The sequence below is a fragment of the Cygnus atratus genome, chromosome 23 (assembly GCF_013377495.2).
Source record: "Cygnus atratus isolate AKBS03 ecotype Queensland, Australia chromosome 23, CAtr_DNAZoo_HiC_assembly, whole genome shotgun sequence".
In the NCBI taxonomy this organism is placed as follows: domain Eukaryota; kingdom Metazoa; phylum Chordata; class Aves; order Anseriformes; family Anatidae; genus Cygnus; species Cygnus atratus.
In genome coordinates, this window is record NC_066384.1 from 361,714 (window position 1) to 382,387 (window position 20,674).

The 20,674-nt window shown below is 39.9% G+C and overlaps 1 protein-coding gene across 4 annotated transcripts; it reads right to left on the reverse strand.

The window, feature by feature from the left end:
- Nucleotides 1–655: 655 nt before the first annotated feature.
- SRRM1 (serine and arginine repetitive matrix 1) lies at nt 656–19,786 on the reverse strand. 4 transcript variants are annotated; one of them, XM_035562293.2, is made up of 17 exons: nt 19,629–19,755; nt 17,409–17,498; nt 15,792–15,914; nt 13,536–13,706; nt 13,211–13,323; nt 12,586–12,786; nt 11,897–12,100; nt 11,234–11,338; nt 9,454–9,725; nt 9,229–9,309; nt 8,802–8,888; nt 8,056–8,200; nt 5,665–5,769; nt 4,866–5,324; nt 3,766–3,952; nt 2,811–3,005; nt 656–2,593 (listed from the first exon to the last, which is right to left on the reverse strand). In XM_035562293.2, the coding sequence occupies exons 1-17, from the start codon at nt 19,647–19,649 to the stop codon at nt 2,489–2,491; spliced, it is 2,664 nt and encodes an 887-aa protein (XP_035418186.1). In that variant the 5' UTR covers nt 19,650–19,755; the 3' UTR covers nt 656–2,488. The 4 variants fall into 4 exon arrangements, with proteins under 4 accessions (XP_035418186.1, XP_035418185.1, XP_035418187.1 ...); XM_035562292.2 differs by having other exon boundaries at nt 701–2,593; nt 11,234–11,353; nt 19,629–19,786; XM_035562294.2 differs by having other exon boundaries at nt 1,328–2,593; nt 11,234–11,335.
- Nucleotides 19,787–20,674: the final 888 nt, after the last annotated feature.

Below are 20,674 nucleotides of genomic sequence, written 5' to 3' on the forward strand. Positions count from 1 at the left end.
ACAAAATATCTATACAACAGGTATTCAAAACAGCAAGAGACGGTGTAGTAACTCAAAAGATGACAAGGGTGCTTGCTATCACTTGTCTAGTATTTGAATGTAATGTGATATACAGCTAAGTAGGAAGGAATCTAAGTATTATGCTAAATTCTATTTAGAAGTGAAATTCTTCTTGAAAAGTGTATTAATTCCTCTTTTCAAACAAATTATTCTTTATGGATAGACACACAAAGAAAAGAGAAAGGGGACACCTAAGAATTGAAACTCCAAAGAGGAAAAGGTGGGGGGAACACCCAAGTCTTGGGAAGTTCCGGTATTCCTTCATGGTTTGTCCAAAATCAATAGTGAAGTCCTTTATCAAAAAGTACAGTCCTGGAGACAGGAGATGAAAAATGGGAATAAGGAAAGTTAAGCTGTCAGAGACTCAGGTACAGAATATTTTTAAAGTGCTTCTATTACTCCAAAGATTAAAAGATGCAGAGGTCAACAATCCATATGAAAATAAGACGGAAATTGTAAAGAACAGAATGTTAACTCCTTGTGAAAACTGCACGCATACAGTCTAAGACCGAATTTCAGAATCATTTGCGCTGCCAAGAAACACCACAGGAAAAAAAAAAAGAAAGAAGCAATGACATTAGCACAATATATTGTTAGGTTCTGTAGCTTCATAGCACCAAACTGACTCCAATGTATTTTTCAAAATGTGTTTGTCCAGAAAGTTCTTGGAATTTATTATAGACATATAATAACAGATGACACTCAACACTGGAGCGTTGATGTACTAAGTTTACAAGCACTTTAGCATTCAATGTATACTAGGCTAAGAAACAAAAAAGCTTCAGCATATAAGGAAATGAAGAAAGAAGCAAGGGTTATCTTTAAAAGTTGCATCTGGTACCTACATAATACCAGTTTTATTTTAAAACCCTACACAATGTCAAGTAAGAAGACTAATCAAATATCTACACTTAATTGTGCACACCACATCTACTTCAGACATAGAACAAAATTTTCAAAAGCTCGTATGTTTCAGTCCTCCTTCCAGAGGAGCCCTAGACTCCAAGATTGGCTTGCTATCAGAACCAGAGCTTGAATTTTTAGAGATTTTACAGCAGCAATCTACCAAGTTTCAAATATGACTATACAAGACAGTGAGCAACCAGAATTCTTTAGATGATCATTCAAACCAGTGATTACATGAACAAAATTAACTAAATTTATGCAAACTTGACATTTAAGAGTCATGATTTTTTTGCAATACTTTGAAACATTCTACTTACTATGACAAGCAGTTTTCACTGGCAAACTTTTTTTTTTTTGTGTGCGCTTGTTTTTTTGACATTACCATCCTAACAGAGTGCTGACCAGGTAAGACTGATGTTCTTGCAAAACAAGAGTAAAACAATCTAGACACATTAGGAGCACCGCTGAATTAACAAAGGGCTATTTCTGCTATCTATAGGACAGTTAAAAATGAAGGTCCTGATTTTTCAAAAGCCAACATACTGCATCAAATGTTTTTTTTTTTAATCTGTGTATTTGTTAAACCTGTACAAAAGAAAGCTGATTAGCAAATGTAAGTGTTCATATAAAAATAGCCAACATCTGTTTAAATTTAGAAATTTATTTTGTTTAATCCACAAGCTTTATATAGCTTTAGTTAAAAAAACAAAAACAAAAAACAGTGAAAACATGACAATATCCAAAGTTTAGGTTCCTCAAACTTTCAAAGACCACATCTCTGAAAGTTGCTTATACCATTCAGAAGAACCGCAACGAGACAAGATTTATGAATGGGGCAACAACATCTCACAAACAAAATTTATGTAACTGAAGGAATTTTTCTGGGACTGCTGATCATGGAAACTGCCCTTTAAAAAAAGAACATAAAAATACAAATGAAATTCCAGTGTTCCAAATCAACATGTTACATCAATATAAACCCACAGTGTCCTGGTAAACAACATGCTTTCATTTATGTACCACTCTAAATTGCTATTCTTGATTTACTTTAATGGAGACTGTACAGGCAACAGTAGAAAGCATTAAAATATATGTACTTCCTTGGTAAATCTGCAGTGGTTTTATTTCTGGGCAAGCTTACAAACCACAAAGGTTAGTAGCATAATGTAAGTGGATACAAAAGAAGTCAAATGAGACCCTCACAAATTATTCTAAAGGCTTTGCTGAATTTCAAAGAAACTATGGAATTGACGGTCATGTTTAAAACCTTCAAAACAAATTCCTACTGCTTCTAAGAAGTCTCACTCTAAATGAAATTATGTTGACTGTCAATGAAAGAATGTCACTAGTACACTGTGGACACCTTTTGTAATGTAAATCCATGCCCTTTGTACATGGTGAACCTCAACCTAGCAATTATTACAACAAATGTTATATTCTAAAGCTCAAACACATTTAGCAATTTGAAATTGAATTCTGAGTACAAACCAAATAAAATGTACATTATATCAAAGGATTCAGCCTAAGATGGTGGTGACACTTGCGCCTTCCTCATTGACCTCAGTGCTTTCTCTCTCAGGTGTTTTTCTAGGTCATCGAGGTTGTCTTCTGGTTCACTTTCTGTCTCCTTGAAACAAAGATAGAACATTTCTTCAAATACTGAAAGCCAAGCTGGGCTGCAGTCCTCCCGCTATTGTAAATCATCAATTAAAGTTATGAAACAGTAAGTTGCATTTCTGAAGTAAGATTGCTATTTGCTATCAGAGTACTGTGTACATTCATCTCCTTCTCTACCTATTTTCTTACACTGGACTCTGAAACAGTCATATCTACCAAATTCCTACCTTTTTGGGTTCTGTCTCTGCTTCCTGTTCTTCCTGTGCTGAGGTGGTATCTGCTGCAGCCACAGCAGCAGCTGCTGTAGCTGCTGCCGCCTTTTCCTTCTTATGTTTTTTGTGTTTCTTGTGCTTCTTATCCTTTTTATGCTTCTTATCCTTCTTTTTCTTCTTCTTCTTTCCACCCCCTTCTTGATCTGAATTCTGTAACAAACCATTCAACAGACATTACAACTCATTTCCAAGACTTAAAAATTGAGTTAGAACAAACCCATACCCATACTGGGCAATTCAGATGGACTGTGCAACTTCTGAAACTCAGTGAAGTCTAGACTGCCTTCAGAACTTGAGGAAAGTCACATGCCAATGAACTGTCAGTAGCAATCCCAGAAGACAAGTAACATAATGCACGGTTGTGCTGTCTGAATACAGAACGTAACACCACACAAACTTGATACGCTTGTCACAGCAACAACATGCAAGTCTCTTCATAGAAATGAATACTGCAAGTGGAATCTAACTCCCTAACACACTCTTCTACCAAAGAAATGCAATGTCCCTAGGAAACATTCACAGAACAGGTAAGAATACCAAATTATCTGTTCTCTCCTACTATGAATATAGTTCGCAAATAACACTGCCAAGCATAATTCAGACCACCTCACTTTGTAGGCCATGAAACTAATTACAAGTGAAGCAATACTTAAGTAATCCCAGTAACTTCATTAAATGAGAAAGTATTTTGTTTCTAAAGTTATAACAGCACCTTTTTTCAGACTCAGAAATGTTAAGCTTGAAATGTTTGTGTTGTGAAGTAAGAATTTTAACTATAAAAAAATCACTCCAAGGCTATTTTTCATTTTGCCATGTGAATAAGCTTAGAGCTGTTCAGCCATTAAGTCTTTATGAAAATAACTTGTCATATAACCCCCAAACAATATTGCTTTTATTAGCAAAGAAATACCCTTGCAGGTGATGGGCTCTGAGTTGGACTTTTAGCCTTTTTTGCAGGTGACCAGTTTGCAGAAGGGGAACGAGATCGAGCAGGAGATGGAGGTCCTTGATGTTTTTTTGGAGCTGGTTCAGGTGATCCTGATGCAGACCGCGATGAAGACACCCGTCTTGCAGATCGTGGACTTGGTGTGGAAGCCCTTGAAAACAGAAAAGCCACGCTTAGATTCTAGTGTTAGAAATACGACATGAAACAAGGAAGTAAAAATTACAGAAAGTCAAATGAACATTTGTATTTATAACTTGGTTAAGCGGCCACTTAAAAAAAATTAATGTGCTGGCGTATGTTACAAAGGGCAAAACGATCTCATACCATTGTGTATCCGTAATGCAAAAGGATATTGCAACTCGATAGCTTGTTAAACAATAATGCTATTGTTGTTCGGGAATGATTGCTCCCTTTCTTTTTCTGATATGACTAATTTATAATCTCATTAGAATTCAAGAGAATAGCAATGCTATTTTATCATCCAATGAAGGAAGAGTGCAAACCATTTTGTTCAGCTATGTTTTCTTGCTGAAAGAATAAGCCAGCACCAAACTTTTGACAATCTGCTCATAACAGCAACATCACACTAAAGAAAACTGATAAAATTTTAAGTATTTATCTTCCATAACCGTGTGGGAAACGATTTATAAACCAATTAAAAGCATCAGTTTTATTCTGTTTTATTTAAAAGCTAACTGCAAAGTTCATTTTGCTTTAAGCAAAGCTAGGAAACAGTTTTTAAGTTCTTTTTTATCTGCCCACTCGCAGTAATTTGTTAGGCTACTAAAAAGACCCCTCAGACTCTAGATCCTCTGTAATGCTTCTCCCCACATCTCACTTAAGGTTGGAAACACTGATTAAAATAAACTTCAGAAAAATCACCTAGGGGTCGGTTCTATGAAAGCCAACACAGCCCCCACTAATTGAGTGACCTCACAATACATCAGAACCATTTCCATGTGATCCCCCAGCTATTCTCATTGTATTATTAAATAAAATTAAAAAAAAAAAAACCACCACCAACAAATAAGACTGATTTTTTTTTTTTTTTTTTTTTTTTTTACTTTGTCTTCTTAGGTTCTGGCGTTCTTGACACCCTCCTGATGGGTCTAGTGCTTGGAGATGGAGACTGTCTTCTCTGCGGTGAAGCTGAAGCTCCCCTTCGCAGTGGTGGTGGGCTTGCAGAGGTATGAGAAGCTCTAGGCCTTGGTGAAGGTGAATGCCTTTTGTTTTGTGGTGGAGAACGTGCTTCGCGATTAGACCTACTGGGAGGAGAACCCTTCCTGTGCTTGGAAGATATTGAAGGTGAACGCCTTTTAGCAGCTGGAGAGCTCCTTTGTTTTGGCGGTGGTGAATGGGAGACTCTGCGTTTTGACTGTGGAGACGGTGATGCTCGTCGTTTAGGGGGAGGAGGAGAAGCTGTTCTTCTCTTAGGAGGTGGAGAAGGAGAGTATCGTCTCTGTATTGGTGGAGAGTATCTCCGTGGAGAAGGTGAGCGTCTACGTGGGGGTGGTGACGGAGACCTAGAAAGAAAACAGATGTTCAGGTGCCAAACAGCCATGTGAATTAATTTCAGATGATTATATGATCGTTCCTCTGAAATTCTTAAAAACTTTATTAAATAAAAACTTTTTGGAAAAATCAACTTAATAGATGTTATTCAGTATCTGATAACAGCAATCAAACTGTATCCAGACCACATGCCTACCATAGGAAATCTTGGCAGCAAAACTACATTCGCCTTAGTAAAGCTGTAAATCAAGGAACGAGTTTCTTGTATTATGGCATTTACTTTTACACACCATAGTTGGAAGTCAACAAACCAAAAAGCAATCATTTCACAACAAAAATGCATTACAGTACCTTCGCCGAGGCAATGAAGGTGACCGTCGCCGCCTAGGAGGAGGGGCAGGCGAAGGAGAGCGCCGTCGCCTGGCTGGTGGGGGTGATGGACTTCTCCTCCTCCTACTAAAGAGATAAAGGGATTACTCAGAAAAATTGCAACTGAGCTGTGAGATTTTTTATTATTATTATTATGCTTTCACTATACGATAGCATCTTGCTCATGTACTTCTAATTCTAATAAAACCACTAATGGGAAAAAAATATATATCCAAGTGTTTCTAGAGAGTAAGAGAATAGATTTTCATTGTAATCTTCAGACCCCACAACACCTCTCACAAGAATTTCACATTCTGCTTAACCCGACCTATTTGCACCCTGCAACCAAAGAGCAAGCCCCACTCTCTCCTATCTTCTTCTCCTGAAAGCTCATTTCTGCCACTTTCCTTGGGCTAAATCTAGTGATCATGTAATGAGTCAGACCAGCTTACTGATTCAACAACAACAACAAAAATTCTGTCATCACACAGTTATGACTGCTAGGTGTAACATAAGGGAGGAACTGGGAATGCTTTCAGCAAGAGCCTGAAGTTGGATCAATTTTAAGTGTGAAACTTGAAAACAGCTTTTATCTACGTATCTGAAATCCAAAATGACTTATTCCTTGAAATGCTAAGAATAATTAATCAAAGTTGTTGCAAAACTGAAGCTATCTGGATTCAAGTTATCACAAAATAAGCCATTTTCTGCTCTCCAAGACACGGTTTAAAACAGACTTCCAGGGAAGTTTCAATAAAGCTTGTACTTTCCTGAAGTTATAAAGGGAGGAAAACTTGCATTTTGTAAAGAAAAAACATTCTTCCCTAGCTGTTGTTCTCCAAGGCAATGAATTACACTTTTTATAGGTAAGAGTTTACTCCAAAACACATTATTTTATGATCTGGAGAAAGACAGCCTCTAAATGTCATGGTTGCCCTAATTAAATGTGTTTAAGCATTTACACAATCAGCAATAGGTGAATTTAGTATGCTGCAAGTTTTATGCATAGTTTAAGATCTTTGGAATTCCAATCTGTTTTACATAGAATCGTTTGATAAATGACAAGATACATGATTAGAACGGACTACATTGGTAGAAGTAGTCACACAATCTCACATCATTATGTATGCTGCAACTGTATTCTAGCTAGGTCTTAATTCACAGATTGCTCACGAGTGATTATGTCAGATTAATAAACCCATCATACACTGAGGTTCCAACATTCCAAGATCAACACATACCAAACAATTCCACAAATAGAAGAGTTAACTTTTTTTTCTTTTCTTATGTAGGCAGTATTGTAAGTGTTAGCTGTTAGTATACGACTACTACCTCCAAATACCTTATGGATGGGAAGAACGAGAGTACTGAAAACACAAATTAAGTGTGACCCAGAACATCAAGATCTTTATCCCCTATTGCAAGTCTGTGGAAGGGTTTTAGTCGTAATATGAAAGGCAAGTATTCAGTTATTTTCAGGCATCAGAGAGAACATTAGCGTTATTAGCTGTTACAGGCTTATTAGAATTATCAAGTAGCCTCTCTTCCAGGAGATAGTACAGGCATTTCTTTTGTTTGGTCTTTTTTCCCTGCCAGTGAAACGGTCCCAAATACAAACCAACAAGGAACAGATCAGACTGAATTTCCTTTGCCTTACTGCTTTGAGTGCACAAATCCAAAGGGCAGAAGTACTTGTCCATGACAAAGTAAGTGAGAGCCTATCTAAATGACTTTTGATATGCAAATCCTGTTTAACAGATTAATTTCTAACCAACCTTTTCATCACTGGTGATTGCCACCTCTTTTCCATCTGCATCCTGATAGCAGTGGAGGAAAAACAAAACACAACATCTAACTGCCGTATATTTGAGGCAAAAATGAGCAAGTTCAAATAAAGTTCAGGGTAATTCTCAACAAATGAGAAAAAGAAGAATGCAATCTTGAAGCAGACCAAAGGTCCATCTAATCCAGCATCCTGTTTTTGACAGGCAGTGGAAGATACTTCAAGGAAATAGAATAAAAAGCAGTCTGTATTAAAATAAATAAATAAATTTTATCTTTGTGATTTCCAAAGGCTAGCAATTTTAGGAGAATTCCATGAACTTTTCCACAAGTTTAGTTCATAGTAGGGGCTTTTAATAAAGCATCACAGGCCAGAACACAATCATGTCACTATAGAGGAAGCTTTCTAGAACCAGCATTGAGATCCTCATTTTCTTTTGACAGTTACTTTGGAGAAAAAGGATTATCTGCTTGCACAATTTTGGGCTAAATTCTTTTGGGTAGTTGCCAACAGTTGCATAGCAGATAAACGCAACATTAACCAGTTATTAAAAAAAGACATCAGTTATGCCCAACTTAAGAAGAAATTACCGAGGGGAGGATTCCTTCTGTCGTTTTCGTGGAGATGGTGATGGACTGCGTGAATGTGAATGGCGTCGGCGTCTACCAACTTCCCCATTCTTCACATTGGATCTTTTAGGTCTTTCCTCTTCAGACGAAGATGAGGAGCCAGAATCTATAAATGTAGAAGAATTATTCTCTGGAATATGATTCTCATGACACTCATTACACAGTTACTGATATGGTTATACTGCTGTTTACACTAACTTCCACTGCTGCAAAACAAGAAGCCTCTGTTTAGAAGCAATTCAACTACAAACATTAGTTGAAGTGATAAATAAAGCCATCAGAGTTGGGTAATAAAATTTGCAGCAACCTAACTGTCCACATAACATTTAACTAGCCAGGTAACTTCAAAAAAAAAAAGTCAACTGCTGTTATATATAAAAACAAAGTGGACAAAAACCTACACCAAGTCCAGGCTATCTTACTGACCTCAAGCAAGCAAAAGTCCAAGTTATTAGAAAATAACCTAATGCATCAACAGATTAAGTAAACCATAGTATGATTCTATGATAGTAAACAATATTTGTGTATGATGGTAACAGTTTAGAAGTGCAACTTTTAAAGATACAAATTCATAATGATACATACCATAACCTTAAAAAAAAATTAAGTTAATTATTGCTCACACTACTTTCACAAAGAATAAAGGTACTTGATTATGAATGCTAAATATATACAACCCAATTTTAGGAAATGTACATTATCCATACCAGATGAAGACTGTTGATTTTGCCTTCTGTATTGACGCCTCTGTTGCACAGAATCTGCTGCAGCCATTTTACCACCTTTATCTTCTTCTGAAAAGGTACATACAGAAAAAAAATAAATTAAAAATACAAATTTGTCTTATTGAGGCAGAAGTAATTAAGTACAGTAGATCAAGCATTTTTTTTTTTTTAATTAACTCTCCTCATCTTAAGGTTGTATTGAGTCTGGACTATTCTTTCGCTTAGCTTTTTCCAAGAAAGCTCAGATGAAAGACCTTACGCAATATGAGTGATTATATTTATGCTTCTGAAAAAATCTCTTTCAATGCCGGTTTATCAACAGGGTTTGGCACTTTACTAGTATCTTTTATTGTCATACACCTGATTAAAAACCCCACCCAAAACCAGTGTTGAAAAGTGAGAACCATACCCGATTCAGACAGCTCAGCTTTCCTTGGTTTTGGTGCTGGTGAAGGAGATTCTCTTTTTTCAGTACTCTTATGTTTGGGTGCTAAAGGACAGAAGTCAAATAACTTTGCTGTAACTTTTTTTTTTTTTAACATCTGTGCATGCTTTTCTGCTCTCACAAACCGTAAATACCATATTTGAGAAAATGAAAGCACAAGAAGAATAAAGTGCTGAAAAATGTTGTTACCTGATGCTCTGCCAGGTGAAACAGAGCCACGGCTTTTTCTTGAACGATTTGACTGCTGAGGTGTTGGAGATCTACGTGGTTTTGGAGGTGGACTTGCTGGTGGAGATGGTCTGTGCCTCCGCCTAGGAGGGCTTGCAGAAGGAGACATCCTACGCGTTTTACGAGGAGGACTGGATACAGTTCTTTTAGGTGGTTTCTTTGGTGGTGATCGGGAACGTGAGGAGGAGGAAGAGGAGCTACTACCAGATAAAGATGCTGATGACCGTCTTCTCCTGCAAATCAAATGTAACATTAGACAATGACTAGTCAGCTTTGGAAATGTTTGAGCATGAACACAGAACCGCATTTGTTTGCGAGCACATAGAGAGCCACATACAACAGCACTTCCAAAACATGGTGGACAACCTTCAACACGTGGCTTGTAGAAGAGATTAACAACCAATCTTTCAGTTATCTTTAAACTACAGTGAGCAAAAAAAAAAAAAATGTTAGTGTTACCTTTGCTTGCTTTCTGTCAATCTACAGACTACAACTAAGCTTTTCTCCTGGGTACAATTAGTTTTCTTTGAGCTTTCTAACTTTCGGATGGTTAAGAGAATTCTCCATGTTAGCACATGTGATTTAATGATCTTCAAAACAGATCTATTTAAGAGTTTAGTGGGCAAGTATGCTAAAAAGTTTTTATACCAGGAAGAAAAAAATTCAGACAGCTTAACAATTCTGAATCAGTATATCCCTCCTTATGTTTTAGTTTTTCAACTTTACTTTGCAATTTTAAAAAGGTAGGGCCTCTAGAATTCTGCGGCAAAATTTGTGGCAAGTTCTGTTGTAATTGTGTACCTGCAGAATCCACCTTTGGCTGCAGAATTCCTGAGAACCTGGAAAAAAGAAACCCTACCTTGAGTGAGATAAACATTTGCTGAAAGGGAGCTCTTGTACATCTTGAAACATACATATTTGATACTTTTCACAGTTCTCACAGTAACTGTGCAAAACAAGCATCTTTACAAACTCAAGAAAGTACTTATCACCTTGTCATAAACAAAAAAAAAGGAAGAATTGTTCCTTCTTAAAAAGGAAGAACTATTGTACACAGGAAGCATCACTAATTCTCTTTCTACGACGAAAACAGGAATCTATTCTCTTCCTATGAAGACAAACATTTATTTTGACATTACCCTAAGTATACAATTCTCTGCAGTACAACTAGGAGCTTTCCTACTAGGAAAATTGCTCATGCCATCAAAAATATAACCTTCAACACCCAAGAGACAATCTGAGAAGATTTTTATTTACTGAAGCAAAAGAACATGAAGAAATACATTTCAAGTCAAAGTTTAATTTTGACCTTAATTTTATGTGATGGAAAAGTGACTCATAGTAAAAAAAATCCCTAAAAGTAAAATTAATAGTAAATTGTTCAACATTTTCCCTCAAGTGGGTAAAAAAACTGTTAGAAAATGTCTGATGTCATGTCTGTCTATGCTGGGAGCTACCCAGACCTATTTCAAGGAAGTTTTGAAGTTGCTACTTTTCAAAAAAGTGGAATTCTCAGCAACAATTTCATTTCAAAAGAAATCATCTCACAGCAACTAGAATGCCCCCACACACTTATGAAATATGACATCGCAGTTTTTACATCACTCAAATTATATATTACAAACAGTATTGAGTTAAGATGAACAAGGTGATTTTGATAACATTGAGTTTTCAGGAATGACTGTTACCTTCCAAATCTAAGTATAAAATTTTCAAGTGTCTCAAAAAAAGGGAATCTTACCGCCTCACAGGCGATCTGCTTCTTCTGTGTCTGGGTGGGGGAGGCATTCGCCTTGGAGGACTCCTCCTCCTCGGAGATGGTCGTCGTCTTGGGCTTGGTCGCCTTCTAGGAGAGTAAGACCTGTCACAATCAAAAATTCAAATGAAAAGCAACTACCTAATTTTCAGATTTGAGGAAATTTAGCCTCAGGGAATTGAGTGTAAAGTTGCTTCTCTCCAAGTGCATTACATTACAGCCGCATTTAAATTATGGTGCCAAGCGGTATGTTCAGCCACGGTGTTTTTAAGTTTACCAATACCTTATACTAAGTAGTAAAAAAAAAAAAAAAACAGTGGGAGGGGGAAATTTGCAAAATCTTCAGTAAACCTACCTGCTAAAAGGCTACACAATTGCCACTATCAAATGCCACACTCAGCATTAAGTACCCCGTTCTTTCCCCAGTCAGTGAAAGTCCCTGTAAGAATCTTCCCATGAACTGATATGAAGAAAACTCCTGAGCATGCTTATTCACTGAATGTGTCGTTCTCATTTGGCCTAAAACACTCATAGCTCAACGTCATTAAAAACATCATTACCTTAATTGAGAACATTACATTAAATGGCAATTTCAGAAGAAAATACTCAGTTCTCAATCTCTGCAATCAAGACAAATAGAAGCCCTACCTTGACCGTGATCTATGACGCCTTCTTGGCCGAGAATGAGATGGAGAACGGGATCGAGACCTTGACCTTGACTTGGACCGAGTTGGGGATCTTTGACGAGTCTTCTCCTTCTCCTTCTCTCTCTCCTTCTTTGAATTACGTTCTGGTGAAGTTTCCTTAGTCTCTGGCACAGGAGGTTCAGATTTAGGAGCTTTTGGGATATCACTATTAAAAAACAAAAGAATTAATTTACAAGCACATACAAACCATAATCACTGGAGTAACATTTTAGAAGCTGACAAGATGTTCCCCAACAATATTCTCTTGCCCATCCACTGACAGGACGTTACAAACCCCACTTCAAAATTGTGAAAAGAATTAGAATATGGTACAATGATTCAAAGAGAAGAAAAAGTAATAATCACGCTATCTCTTAACTTGCTAGGAAACAAGATGACATTGTCAGAAGCAGAGAAGATGCCCAGTACGATGAAACAACAGTGGCAGCTTAGCACCCTACCTTCAGAATTCTACATAAGAAAAAAGAAATCTTACTGAAGATTCTTAAATTCTTTTGCCATTTTAGGGGGATAGGGAGAAGCAGACATTGCCCCTACACAAGCTAGGGGGAACGATCTTTAAAAAAAAAAAAATTATCTTAATTCTTGTTAAAAGTAATACATAGTTCTACACACAAAGTTATCGCTTACCTGTTTGAAGTTGCCTCTTGAACAACAGTCTCCTTTGGTTTCACAGAGGGTTCTGGCTCAGGAGTTGCCTCCTTCTTTTCTGGTGCAGGAGTAGCACTACGGCTCTTGGTTCTGTGATGAGGGGAGCGAGAATGGCTGCGTTTCCGCTCTCTTCTGACAGGTGATGACCTCCTTCTAGGGGAAGGAGACCGTGATTTGCGTCTAGGAAAAAGAAGCACCATAATATAATGAAACAACGTATGCGAAAATAAAAACCAGTGATATTCGGGAGCTTAAAGCTCTTCTTAATCAGGCAGGCTCTCAGTACTGTCTACAGCAGTTAAAACATATGTAGGACTACTTCAGATTTTCTGCTAGTAATTTACAGCCAAATTAAGATTTCAAACTTCAAAAAAAATAAGACAAAGCCTTAAACAGAACAACTTATTAAAAACAGTTCCTAACGTAAACAACACCTGTTTCGATGTTGCTCTAGTAATTGCAATTACTGTTTAGCAGTAAGTCAAACTAGCTTGCTGGAAATATTCCCCTTGAGCTACTTCAAACTTCAGTGATTTTTCTCTGCCATGCATTCTTCTCCCCAGTCTAGAGTACTGGGGAGACATTGCCTGTGCATTTTCATTACCTTCTTGGACTCCTGGATCTGTCTCTCTTTTCTCTGTTGTCTTTGTCTTCCTTGTCCCTCTTCTCCTTGTCTTCATCTTGTTTCTTCATAGAAGCCAGTTTCTCTTGCTCTATCTAAGCAACCAAATGTCACTTAACTCAGAGGTAACACAGAGACCTTATTGAAAATCTATTTTAAACAAAAAGAACTACTGCTTCAGACTAAGGTATTTATTGCTCAAGTAAGAGTTCTGCTGAACACAAAATATCTGAATGCCAATACTTACACAGCCACTAATCCTGCACAGTGCTCACAACTCACCCACAAGTCTGTAACAAAATCCTACCTGTCGCTGTTTAATTTCTTCTTTCTTCAATTCCAGAAATGCAGTTGGAATACCAGCAATGTTTTCCTGTGCACTTAACAGCAGTGGCCACAGTTCTCCCATGAACTCCCTAGCATTTTTCCCATTCAAAAAACCAGTCAGGTTGATTTGCATCATTTTGGAATCTGGATTCTGCAAAGAGATATGACAGGAAGACAAAACGGTTATCTGAAAAAAACAGCATACAGTTTGTATTAAACTTAAATTAAGTCTACCATGGGGGCTAAGATACGTATACACTCAAGATCTATTTTTTTTTAATCTTTCCCTAGTGTTTTCTCATCAATATAAGTTTACTCTATTATTAATTTTCTTTTGTGTTTTACTATAAATATTCAGAAAGGCCTGTTAATCCTTTGTGGGTTTCACAAGTATTTTTTGACTGCTTAACTGCTATAAAAGCAAACCAAGGGCCTTAAATATAATACATCACTACAATGCTGCTAGGAGTTTTTACAGTTATTTTCTAATTTTTTTTTTCCTGAATGTTTTGATACACTTTGCTTGGAAATCTTCCTTAACATCTGCACAGTGGACAGAAGCCGTATAATTGCCTAACGCTGCAGATGACATTCTGCTAAGTCCTGCTGTGAATGTTCAAGATTCATGCATGCATTTTCCTACTTCCTTCAAAACACTAGACTATGCCTGCACTGAGGGAGCATACACTAAGTAGGTGCCTTACAGATTTTTCTTGAGTAATTATGTAATTTCCACAAAGGGTTAAGAGGTCAAAGAGCGGTTCAAAGTTAAAGTGGGCTTTTTAATTCTAATGTTGTTTGTTGGTCAAGCAACAAGGTCCATATAACAAGCACAGCTCAACAGCACAAAGCAAGTACAGATTCCAGGTGTCTTCAGTTTCTTCTTGGAACCTTGGGGGTATTGGAATCGCCAAGTCCCCTGTAGAGAAAGATGTTCCCTTGGCTTGCTTCCGACTCCCTACTGCAACTCAACCACCTTGAGTTTAATGTTATATCATTTATCTAAATTGCAAAAGACGAACAAGCAATAATGAGTACACAACCACAAAAAAAGAAAAAATTGTTTTTAAAAAGTTCTAAACTTTAATCATGCTTAGTATAAGGGGAATTAAAATGAGTATTCAGATTGTATTACACTAATACACGTTAAGAAAACATTTCCTATTACAAACCCTAACTTTATTTAGCTCATTACTTAAACTGATTTCCCCTTCTTTATACATAAAAGTGTCTAAATATTCATGAAATAGACAGATACTAATATATTTAAAATACAGTGAAATTTAATTCTTTTTTTTTTAAACAGCAATACCTTTATCAGTTGAAATGTCAACTGCCCTCTCAAAAGACAAGGCTGAACTCTTAGGAAAAAAGATTAAGTGTAAAGTACATCAGCATGAGAATGGTTTGCCAATAATTCATGATACATCTCTTACTGTCCCTTGGGTTGCAGTGGCACAGTGGCAGATATTAAGAAAAACTGACTTTATTACCACCTCTTTTTTTTTCATATCTTCCATATGAACATTACTGCACTAAATGATCTCAATAACATTCATTCTGTATCAGTCTGAAGATTAACTACAGAAAACACAAGTATTACCCTACAATAATTAACAAAAGAAAAAACGAACACAGCTACAGATCTGGATTGTAAACTAACTTGAGTACTTCTTTATTAAAATATCATCTGATCAATTTAGAATTCCCCTCATGCTTCACATAAAACCTCATCTACTTTACAGTAATTTCAAGAGCAGTGTAAAGCTTTGCCCAATTGCTCTTTCCTGGATTTTTGGTTCGGCCACTTTACACAACTCACCTCCAAACACACACTGCATCATCAAGGGAGTTGGGTCAGAGCGACATTGGACACTCACTCTGCTGTGACCTAATAAGGTGATGGTGCTATACTTCAGACGCAAGGAATAACTTCCATTTTGGTTCAGGCCTTTTAAATCATAAATCACATCATCATTAGAAAATTGCTGTCAAAGTAACTTAACATGTAACAGCAAAATTAAAACAGTAAGTTTGATTTTCACCTGAGCAGTTTGCAAGCTATGCACCTTCACTAAACTTCCAGCCTTACAGTTGATTACAAAGTGAATTTCTTTCAAAAATATACATACTAATAAAACCCCTCCTAATTGTACTTGAGAAATTCACAGATTCAATAGAATTCATAATAATTATGTAACACATTCAGATACAATATACACAACAAAACTGTTACCTTCACTTCCAACTGGTTGAATATAAATTCAATTACTACATCATCTTCAAATCCAAGGATTTCTGTTACTCGTTTTGTTATCCATGGTTTGATTACTTCCAGATTTACTTTGCTCATGTCCACCTATATTAAAGATAAAGGAGAAACAGAACATTTTCAAAACAAGCCTTTTCACTGAATACACAAGCTGAGAATTGTACCTTGAATTATTTCACAGCAAACTGAAACACATGCTGCTACATACTTTACTATCCTGGCCTAGCTTTGTTTTAATCCAGTTTCTAACCTCTGCTGAACAACAGTATTTTGATTAAAGCACCAGTTTGGACCACTTGTCCGTTGATTTTGTTTTCTGGTTTGTTTTTGTGTTCAAATTCCCCTGACAATGTTCCACAACGGCCTTCAGCAACATTTTCTAAAAAACCTTAAGGTGTTCAACGTTAGGAGAGAATTGACTATTCAGAATTTCTTAATTTAGTAAATCCTCACCCAAGCTAAGAGCACAATCCAATTCTCTAGAGAAACAAAAAATTGCTGGAAGTTTTATTCATACCTTTGCACCTAGAAACTAAAGTCATGTTATTATTGTATTCTTGGAACAGTATGCATGAAACTATTTGTTAGTTCCATGTAACTCTACAGCACATGATTCTGTCAGGAATCAGTTCGTCATTTACAAAATCAAAGACCCTCTCAGCAAACTGGGCACAAATTAGAACACAAGAGGTTCCGTCTAAACATCTGGAAGCACTCTGTTACTGTACAGGTGACAGAGCACTGAAATAAGCTGCCCAGAGAGGTTGTGGAGTCTTCCCTCCTTGGAGATCTTCAAAAGCCAACTGGACACAGTCCTGGGCAACCTGCTCTGGGTGGAGGGCCAGATGACCTCCAGAGATCCCTTCCGACCTCCTCCATTCTGTGTTTCTGTAAACGAGAGCTCTGCTTTACACTACAGCTGCATCAACAGCTTCATTGGTTGCTTCCTTTGCAGGTAAGGGGCAATAAAGACCGGTAAAACACCAGCTTCATTCTTTGAGATAAAATGCTAACTAAATAGGTATCTACTAACAACAACTGCCCTGCTTGCATCACATAAACACCCACCTTAGGAATGGATTCTCCCTAACAATTGACAGGTAAAGACTTTAATATGGCAAATGACAGCATCTGGGCAAGGACTCTAAACTGAGTTTTCTGCAGGTCTCTCAAGGCCCCCCTTCCACTGCCGTAAGGACTACCATTGCTTCGCCTTCACCTACAGGATAACCAGCATGCATTTCCAACACGCTATTCTAGGAACTAAGAAAATCCAAAACAAAAACAAAACAAAAAAAAGGAGAAACATTTAAGAATGCTTAGAATTCTAAATTACTTGGCATCTTCTGATTTATTCTGAAGCCGTATTTTACGTAAAAACCCACCAACATTTAGCATTTTAACTTGATCAGGTATATAAGTACTGTATTTTTGATGCTCAAGCAGACATTCCACATTTCCTCTAAAACTGTACTAGAGGATATGAAATTCCTGTACATACCCCCAGACACCTGACTACTCCATTTAGAATTGTATTTGATTCATTTGTCTTACTTCCCCACCTCATCCTAATCAACTTACCTTCTTTTCTAAGCATTCTGCAAATTTCAACTGCTTCAACAGTTTCTTCTGTTTGTTGCTGAAGCGATTGTCCTGTTCTGCACTTGTTCCCTAAAGCACAGGAAAAAAAGATGTTTAGTCTGCATGACATCCATCCAACTTTTAGTATTGGTTTCCTATATAATCTTTGCCATGTATTTGCACAGCAACACCAGTGACACCATTCTGCACACAAATGAGCCTTTTCAAGTGCCTTTCTATTTTAGCACTGCAGTCATCACCTACCACTGAAGATTTAGGGGTAGGCAATCTCCTAACTCTACAGTGACACCTTAATCATATAATCTCCCCGGCACACTACTTGCAAATTTTAAAAGTACAGTAGTGCTGAACTGCGATGAGGAGGACCTATGCTGGAGCTCGCGAACTCCTCAGGAGTAAGTTCTTCTTCCCCTTTCCAGTAACAAAAACATTGTATTTGGCTACAGTGACATCTATGACAGCCCCTGGGTAAAGCTCTCAAGCAAATTAGCTAACACGGAGTCAGCAAGAGTACAAAGAATACTATTTTATTGATCATGCTCTGTTAAAGTTCACCAACTTATTCCACTTTCATGAACAGAAACTATGGATGAAATCATCTGGAACTGGAAGACTTGAAAGCCCGTGTCTGCAAAATTTACTTGCATAGAAGTAAACAACCGCACATGAACTGAAGTATGTGCAGAATTGCATCCAAATACTAATAACCCGTTAACAATTCAAAATCCCACAATTCACATGTGAAGTAAAGTTTATTCGGGAAATCAACGTGACTGATGAAGAACACAGGAACTTAATATATTCAATTTTCTGTGCATGGAAAGAATGGGTTGCATGCAAGCAATAATAATACCTGCTAAGGAACCAAAAGATAAAAAGCTCAAAATTCTAGGGTAACCACTTCATTTGGTGAGAAAACACCCTGAATTAGCAATGTAATACACTCCAAAGTCGTCAAATACAGAATGGGAACAGAAACCATTAACATTCCTGTTTGCAACCTTGGGACACAGGAATTCTAAAGACTCATTGTGGCACAGACACCTGCCAGGATTAAGTATGTTTAAAACTGTTTATAGCATTTGCAATCTACACCTTAGCAACAGATGCAACACTCACCAGATCATTCAAGAATGTCTTGGTTTTTAACTTTTCCAACTGTCTAAAAAATTATTTACAGTCCTGTTTCACTACCATGTTTTGATTTTTTTTTTTAATTAGACACCTTTCACAGCCCAGTCTAAAAGAATACTCAACTTCTGATTCAGTTTTTTCAGGCCCAGTCATTGCACTATAAGTGACAATTATTCGGTCTGTAAACTTCTAAAGAATGGCACCAGAAAGGACAAATATAGGTTTAACTTGTAATTATTTTTCTCTTCAACTCATTTCCTAGCACGCTTATGACATTTTTACCAGGCTAGCACATTATCATAAAACTGATTAAGTGAAGGGATACACGTGCTCCCATGCTTTAAAAGCATCCCTGTTGCAGGAATACAAAATAATTGGGCTGAATTGGTCAACGACTCTCCGTCAGTTAAATTCCGTGTAAAATTAAGTACTCTCAAAACAGCCGCGGAAGTCCTCTTAAAAACAGATCAATTTTAATTAGCGGAAGAAAAGCTTAGGAAGAAATATACCCCTAGCTTATTTCCTAAAGTACTGAATAATCTTCACGCCACGGAGCTTTAAGTCCCCACTCTCCAACACAGGGCACTTCTGTTTATTTCCTCTGAACCAGCACGTCTCACTGCAAACCCGGGCTCCCCCCCCCCGCCCCGCGCTTCAAGGCCCCGGGGGCTCAGCCCGTGAGGCGGCCGCGGCCGGGCCCGCGCAGGGCAGGCCCCGACGCGCCGGGACCCCCCTTCCCCTCCTCCGGGCCCCGGGCGGGGAGCGGCGGCCTCGGGAGCCCCGGGGCACCCCGGCGGGCGGCGGGCAGCGCCCCGCCCCCGGCCCCGGCCGCCCCGCGCCGCCTCGGTCCCGCCGCCATTTTCTGCGCGGCCGCCGCTCGCAGGAGCCTGCGCAGGGCGGGGGCGGGGGGCACGGCGGCGCTGCTCGGGGAGCGCCGCGCCAGCGCCTTCCTTCCCCGGCGGCGGCGGCGGGGCCCGCGGCGGCCCGGCCCGGCCTCCCGCTGCCCGCCGGAGCGGCCCCGGCGCCCTCCCCGCCCGGCCGCCCGCTGCCGGGGCCGGCACTTACGCGGAAGAAGCCCGCGTCCATCTTGCCTCCTCCGCCTCCTCCTGGCCGCAGCGCGCTGCCGTCCCGGCGTGCACCGCGCGCCGCGAGCCCCTCGCACGCTCCTGGCGCTGAGGAGGGGGGAGGAGAGCGCGGCGCGCCTGCGCGCAGCACAATCGGAAGGGGGCGAGGGGGCGGAGCCGGGCGCTCCGTGAAGGCGGATTGGCGGATCCGATTGGCGGATGCGGGCACAGAGGCTAGCTAAGCGCGCCGGAACTGGCCAATCGGAAAGCGCGACGTTCCGGGGGCGGCCGTGCGCGGGGCTGCGGAGCTGTGAATCCTCTTCTCGCGAGACGTTGGCGGTGGGCGGGGCGGAGCGGGGCGGGGCGGCTCCCAGGGCCCAGCCCCGCCCCAAGGCAGCGGCGGGGCCGGGAGGGGGCGCGCGGGGCCCGGGGCCGGCCGGAGCCCCCCGGAGCCCCCCAGCGGCGGGAGCCCCCCACCGGCCGCTCGTCCTCAGCGGCCCGGCGGGAGAAGGCCGCGCACGGCAGGCCCGGAGCGCGCCCCCGGCAGTTTCCGGGGCTCGGGGTCGGCCGCGGGGCCCGAAGGCAGACGGCAGCCTCGCCGTCCTGTCACGGCGCCGCCGGGTCACAGCGCCCGCTCTCCCCAAAGGCTTACAAGATCCGTTTTGGTTTTTTGTAACAGAGCAATTTCTCATAGCAGCTCTCAGCGTTTTGCTTTTTTAAACAGGTCTGCGTGACGGCGGGCCTGCGCACAAAGGCACCCAAAGGAGAGATTTAAAAAAAACAAACACCCCAAAGGGAAGGCAGCTGCCTGGGCAGGGCAGGGCAGACGGGTCCTCGGGCAGCTCCTGTTTCAGGACAGGGGCAGTGCGGGGTTGTTCTTGGAAAGCCTGAATCCAAAGCGCGTTACACGCGTGTCACAGCGGTACGGCGGTGGAAATGCGGCGCCGTGTGCCCTTAGGCTGAGTTGGCCTGGTCAGCAGAGACGGGATTGTGCTGATGGAGGCACAGCGGGTGGTGGGGGCCTCCCAGGCGGTGCCAACCAAAGGC

Excerpts from the sequence above, each read along its gene's own strand:
- SRRM1 (XM_035562292.2), bottom strand. The coding sequence starts at position 19,649 with ATGGACGCGGGCTTCTTCCGC. Across the intron at positions 17,499-19,628 it reads TGGACGCGGGCTTCTTCCGC|GGAACAAGTGCAGAACAGGA; the intron begins GTAAGTGCCGGC and ends CCTGTGCTTTAG. Across the intron at positions 13,324-13,535 it reads AAGAAATTAAACAGCGACAG|ATAGAGCAAGAGAAACTGGC; the intron begins GTAGGATTTTGT and ends TTGGTTGCTTAG.